The sequence below is a fragment of the Solanum tuberosum genome, unplaced genomic scaffold (assembly GCF_000226075.1).
Source record: "Solanum tuberosum cultivar DM 1-3 516 R44 unplaced genomic scaffold, SolTub_3.0 scf00108, whole genome shotgun sequence".
Classification (NCBI taxonomy): Eukaryota; Viridiplantae; Streptophyta; class Magnoliopsida; order Solanales; family Solanaceae; genus Solanum; species Solanum tuberosum.
The window spans coordinates 1,281,728-1,288,507 of NW_006239033.1; the positions used below are offsets into that span (position 1 = coordinate 1,281,728).

Genomic DNA, 6,780 nt, shown 5'->3' on the forward strand with positions numbered 1-6,780 from the left:
TATAATAAAGCTTAAATCAAAATCAAATTAATACTAATGCAAAAAGAAAATCAATTCAACACTAAGAATGACAATAATATTGAATATTTGTTCTTTGGTTTTACATTGGTTTAGACAATTCAAATACATAATCTAATTTCAATTTTCTTTAATATTTAGTTATGTAACTAATACTTATTAAACTTATTTTAGCATGATTTAGTACTCTTAAATCATTATGACTTAATAATTTGTAATATTTGTTTTGCGCGTTTCATTATTATTTTTTTGTTGGATATTTTAGTGTCATTAATCATATCATATTTTGTGTTATTTTCTTAAGAAACACCTTAGATAGTTGTATTTTGATAGGACTAAAGAAATACTTGAAGTATAAGTAAATTAATGTTTGTATGAATACTTTACCGGAAAAACCTAAAAATTTGAAAAAACGAGGATGAAAAACCCGAGTTTTATTGATTTGGTTTGGTTTATAAATTCAAAAACCCAACACAAATGGTTTGGTTTGATATTTGAAAAACCCGAACCAACCCGGCCATGTAAACCCCTAGTACCCTTAATTAATGAAATGATTTATAGACACAAATTTCTATCATTCATTTTAGACCACAGGTTTTAAAAAATTTCCTTTCTTTCTTAAATTCCGTGCCGAATCAAACTATCTCACATAAAATGGGACGTAGAGAGTATTATTTTGTAGGTAAACCATCTTACGCCTTTCTATTTCCAACTAGGGCGAAAAATTACAACAATATCCACTTGGCTAGCCTCATTGGCTCACAATCCACTATACCTTAAAATAAGCATGCTTAACTATTTAAACCTTCATATACCCACATGAATCCAAAAATTACAAGAACAAAACATGCCATTGTTGGATAGCATACCACAAAACCTGGTAAGGGGCACAAGAACACTATCTAAGCCCTTCTATACCCACCCAAGGACAAAAACTTAACAGAACAATGTGCCATTCTTAGTTAGCCTCGGATACTAACATGTCAGGAGAAATGACAAATGGCCCGGTTTGAGCACCCATAAGATCAAGACCCCAAGCTTGGAGGAGGACCAGCACTAGCCGATAATATCATAAAAGGGAACCATCTAAGACCGAGCCCCTAACCAACTAGGGTGAAGTCGATCCAACCTCTGGAAAACATCAAACTTCTGAACTCCAAAATCTTCTTCCATCTATCCAAAACTTGAGATATCTACACACCTGCAGTAGCAGCAGAAAACACTACTGAGAAACCACAGGGCATGGCAAAGTGCTAAACACTTTCATCTTTCTGTTATTAGGTACAATGGCATACATGTATCATGGGACAGGAAGGCCTATTAATCAGTAATAATAAACATTTTCCTGATAGAAGAAAAATAAAGCTGCACCCAACTGTAACTCTCACGTAAAACAAAAATAAACATTAACCTTGAAATTTTATATATGAAACATAGTTTAACATCACCTCTCTTTTACTAGAGAAATCGTGTGCTTTGTAATGACAGTCCGAAGGACAGAACTAGCATAGGAGAAGTGGAAAACAGAAAAAAAAGACAGAAACCCTTTAGAAAGGAAAAACAAAAAAAGAGAACCTTTAGAGAGAACGAGGATCCAAGTACCTTTAATGTTTCTTCCTCTACTTTTTTTTGAAGGGGGTGCTTCAGCCTCACTTGAGAAATTGCAGGATAGGTACTGCAAATTTGAAGAAACTGCATACAAAATTATTACAATGCTCCAGCAACGATGATGTTTCTCCATGATGAAAGGTGAAAAGTGGATAACAAGAACAGTCATAACAAATGAAACATCAGATATGGTAACGGTGATAACAACCATGACACTGTTCCGATGAAGCGTAAATGGATTCCTGAAGCGGAAGAAAAATGATGACTCATTTGGAAGAATACACATGCTAAACACATGAATTTGCAAAATTGAGCACTTTCAAGTAAAAGACTTACTAGTTCTTGTCTGAATTCCTAAATCGCACACAATATCGGGAAGCAATTGTGTCTTCATCTTCAGAACTTTCTTCTTCAAAACCACTCTGTCCGCTCACAAGTTCAGGAGGTGCAGACGCCTCTGGTTGAGGTGAACCTATCTGTGTAAATTCAGCATTAGGAGAACTTATACTGACTGGAGCATTTCCTGGTTCTTGGACCTGGTTCAAGGATTTCTTCTTGCTGTCCTCGTTGTGACACAATTCTTCTTCCTCCCTGGATAGTTTCTGCTTTGATCTATGCGATCTAGGTGGTGATATCTTGGATCTTGGTCCAGCCGCCACGGGTTCATGAGTCACAGAAGCCTCTGGTTGAGGTGAAGGCATCTCCGTAATTTTACCATTCAAAGAATTTGTACAGACTGGAGCACTCCTGGCTTCTATGACATCATTCAAAACATCCTTATTATTTTTATCATGGCACAGTTCTTCATCCTCTCTAGACTGGTTCTTCTTTGATCTACGTGAGTTACGTGAGGATTTCTTTGATTGTCGCCTAGCCCCAACGCCAACGAATGAAGCCAAATCTTTCCTTGCAAGCAAAGACATCTTTTTACCTTCTAGGTACTCAGAAATCGCTCGAGAATATGCACAAAAGGGACAGTAAAAGTTTCCTCCATTATCGAAGCTGGGAACAGAACCCAAGCAGCTCTGATGAACCACTAACGGGCAGGTGTTCGAACTGCAAATCAACAGTTGCCCACCTTCATTACATTTCACACAAAGATTGAGCACTCTACCATTTTCAGTTGTCAAGGGATCTTGACCCTGAGAGCTAAGAAAATCATTTCTCTTTGCGGAAAGGCCAGTCATTTCATTGTGATATCCATCACTGTCACTAGAGAAATCAGGTTCATCACTTCCCACAATATTCTTTTTGGCTCCTTCAGAAGGTTCATCTTTGAACAAATTTCCCCGAATGCACTTCCGATGATCTTTAGCTCCATGAATGCAAGAATCCTGATGAATTACCTGCTGCTGTGATGAACCACTTGATGTTCTCAATTCATCACAAGCTTTGCTGCTACTTACAACATTTTGGATCTTTTCCTCTGAAATCATTATTTCAGGCAATCGATCATCATGGTTACTGGTATCAATGTTCTGTCTAACCATTTTTGATGCAGCACCCTCACAACTACCATCCAATCCCCCAACAAGAGCTCCATATTCCAAGTTCCCTTTTTGGACAATAGCATGGGGAATTTGTGCAGACAACTCTGTTGAAACACCATCTTTTTGAGATGATTCAAAATCATGAACTGCATCACACCTGGGACTAATGACTTCCTGCTTAAACCTTTTGGAGGGCCTTATGCAAGTACCAGAACTGTTTTCTGATAAGGGTTCAGTTTCACTATGTTCTACTTCATGAGCAGTAATGGCATCAATCGTCCTCTTAAAAGGAACCAGAGTCCTAGGTTGATTTTCTTGCAGGCCATTAGTGTTGGCCCCCAAACAAGGAGTTGCATTCCCACTTGTTAAAACATGTTCATGCTGAGCATCAGCGCCTACTTCACAACTCTGGTTAATGCCATTAGAATCAACAGCATTAAAACGATCTCCATCTCTGGAGTGACTGCCGACCTCCGATCTGTTACTTGCTTCCAAGGATGTAGAAAGAGGATTGGTAGTATCTACAGTATCCTTAATCTGATTGTCAATTGGAAACACAGAAAATCCCAGACAATCAGACAGGTAAATTACAAATGTGAGAACTTACTGAATTCCACATATAAAAAAAGATTAGCTCACTTGTTGCAAAGCACATTTTGGCAAGCAAGATCTTTTTTCGGTAATAAATGACTGAACATCCCATTTTGACACCTCTGGCCCATCCATTTTTTGATCTGATGAGACCTGGTCAAATGTACACATGATGCCGATTTAAGCATGTGAAAACAGCATTATTCAAAACTCTCAAGCATAGATTGTCCCTTGTAAGCAAATTACTAAAATCACAGACAAAATTTATTTAATAAACTGAGTTACTGAACCATAAAACCCAACCTTGATAAGTTAAACTGAGGTACTTACCCCCAACAATAAGTGGCGAAGGACATCTTCACAGTGCACTGATCGATCCAATTCAATTTTATCACCGGGAACTGAAGCATCATTATTTGCATTTGAGATTTCCTGGACAGACAAGGTCTCTAAAACTCTCAAGGAGACAAGCTCCCTTGCATTTCTTCCCATTTCATCAGAAATTTCTGGAGTCCGCTTAACCAAATCTGTTATGCATGGACCAGAATAGTCAAAGAAACCATCATTACAGCTGATACAACAGTTTTTGTCACAAAGTAACTGTAATTTCATACATACCAATGAGTAAAGATGTGTCTATCTCTTTGAAAGTTGCCAATGTTTCAATCACCCATATCCAAGGTAGATTTGATGTGCTATGCTTGGTATCCATGAAGGCTGTTGGAAAGCTTCAAGATCATATATTTGATTGTCAGTCCACCTTACATTTATGTTATCCCAGAGAACAGTTTTAACGCAAAGATAGAAGACATAAAGGTGCTATAAATAGACAACACAACCAGAGAGCACATGAAAATTTCAAATTTCCATAATGGATGAACTAAGATGTGAATCTAGAATGCAAGTTCAGTGACGTGAGGCATGAAGTGGAGATGGAAGTCAAGATCAATACACAAGTCATTCCCAAGAAAGAAAGTTTCAAGTAACTTGGATCTATTATCTAAGGAAACATAGAGATTGACCATGATGTCGCTTATTGTATTGGAGCAAGATGGTTGAAATGGAGGCCCGCGTCCTGGGTACTGTGTGATAAGAATGTTGTCAAGGTTTAAAGGTAAGTTCTACAGGGTGGTGGTTAGACCCACATAATGTAATGTTCTAGAGATGATGGTAGCGACAATAATGATGCTCAAATGGATGTGTGGGCATATTAGGAGAGATAAAATTGGAAACGAGACAATGTGAGAGAGACCTCCGTGACGGACAACAAGAGGGAAGTGAGATCAAGATGGTTTAGGCATGTAAAAAAGGAAGGATGAGGATGCACTAGTTAGGAGGTGCAAGAAGTTGGCTATAGCATGTGTTAGGAGAGATAGAGGTAGAACAAAGAAGAACTATTGGAGTTGATTAGAAATGACATGACACATCTTTAGCTTCCTGAGAACGTGACCCTAGCTAGGAAGGTGTGGAGGTAGGATTAGGGTAGAAGGGGATAGGTATTAAAGTGTTGTCGCACTTTTATGTGCGAGAGGCAAGGGTCAGTCTCCTCTTCTCCGTATTTGGTAATATTAGTTAATAGTCACATAGTATCTTTTTCTTGATTTTTCATTACTATATGTTGCTTCATTTGCTCTGTGTATCTTGTTATTGTGATGTTGTTATTTTCCTTTCATGCCTGCTTTGACTACACTTTTTTGAGCCGAGAATCTATCGAAAATAGACTCTCTACCCCACAAAGGTAGGAGTAAGGTATGCACACATCCTACCTTTCCCAAACCCCACTTTTAGAATTACACTTGGTATGTTGTTGTTGTTGTTTTGGATGAATAAGCTGCATCTAATACTTTATGCAAAATTTTAAAAACAAGAGTTGTTCTCTGCAGAATTTGAAGCTGAATTGTCTGGTTCTTTTCTTTTTTGGTGTAAACATGAATATCCTCAAGATGCAGAGGATATTCCTAGTATTTTAGAGTTCTTATGACCTCCATAGGAGTTTATTTTCTTTTGCAACTTTTGGATGGAAGTATTACTAGAATACTCCTTGTGTATTCTTTTGTTTATAATACAAGTTACCTTTCTTAAAACGGTTACGGAGTAACTTTCTTCTCAAAATACAACCACATAACATGAGCAAGCAAAAAAAAATTGATCAAAAAATATGACCTGATTCCTATGCAAGACAACTTTATCAATAAAATAGAAGCAAAAACTAAAAGATGGAAATACAAAATTATTTCAATCTTTAAATTTGGAATGAAGATATTTGGGACAAGGAGGGAGTGTCTTCCATGATGGAAAAGGTGAGTAAAGCAAGATTGAGATGGTTTGGGCATCTAAAGAAGAGATGCACAAATGCCCCAATGAGAAGGTATGAGAGGTTGGATATAGTGGGTAAGAGGAGAGGTAGAGGTAGAGGTAGGCTAAAGAAGTATTGAAAAGAGGATATTAGAAAGGACATGGTATACCTTTAGCTTACCAAGGACATGACCTTAGATAGAAGGGTTTGGAGGTCGCGAATTAGGGTAATAGGTAGTGAAGTGTTGCCTTACTTTTCAGCGAAATTAAGCTTGGTAGTGATCTGGAGCACTGTGTCTATCATAGTATGAACCTTATTCATGTAGTTTCTTGCTTTTGATATTTGTTACCATCTATTGTTTAGTGTGTTCTGATTATTTCACTATTTTTGTTGTTGTTGTTCCTTTCTTGAATGGCCTACATTGTTTTCCTTAAGTCAACATGTTTTCTTCACTGTTGTTTTTCCTTTCTATAACTACTTTGATGTGTTGCACCTTAGCCGAGGGTCCTTCGGGCGTAGTCTCTCTACCTCCACAAAGTAGGGTTAAGGTCTGGTTTGCATACACTCTACCCTTCTTTAGAACCTATTTGTGGGATTTCACTGGGTATGTTGTTTACTAGAGAACTTGAAAGTTCCCCAACTTTTTTAAAAAGTTACGGTCATAGGCTTGGAACAATGATATACACACTTAACTCACTTACCCAAAAATTTCCATCTAAGACTAGCAAACACTATTTCTATAATAACTTCATTTTCTTGACCAACATCCAAACACTA

The 6,780-nt window shown here is 37.4% G+C and overlaps 1 protein-coding gene across 4 annotated transcripts in view; it reads right to left on the reverse strand.

Moving 5' to 3' along the window:
* Nucleotides 1-794: 794 nt before the first annotated feature.
* LOC102593143 (uncharacterized) overlaps nucleotides 795-6,780 on the reverse strand; it is a 7,784-nt gene continuing 1,798 nt past the window's right edge. The window contains exons 2-7 of one of the 4 annotated variants that reach the window (XM_006349491.2): nucleotides 4,326-4,435; nucleotides 4,038-4,234; nucleotides 3,756-3,860; nucleotides 1,963-3,653; nucleotides 1,621-1,693; nucleotides 795-1,219 (exon numbers count right to left, since the gene is read on the reverse strand). In XM_006349491.2, coding sequence (XP_006349553.1) covers nucleotides 1,160-1,219; nucleotides 1,621-1,693; nucleotides 1,963-3,653; nucleotides 3,756-3,860; nucleotides 4,038-4,234; nucleotides 4,326-4,419 — 2,220 coding nt within the window. In that variant the 5' untranslated portion in view covers nucleotides 4,420-4,435 and the 3' untranslated portion in view covers nucleotides 795-1,159. Of the gene's footprint in view, nucleotides 1,220-1,593; nucleotides 1,869-1,962; nucleotides 3,654-3,755; nucleotides 3,861-4,037; nucleotides 4,235-4,325; nucleotides 4,436-6,780 lie in introns of those variants that run through there. The other 3 variants (XM_006349490.2, XM_006349492.2, XM_006349493.2) reach the window with 3 other exon arrangements.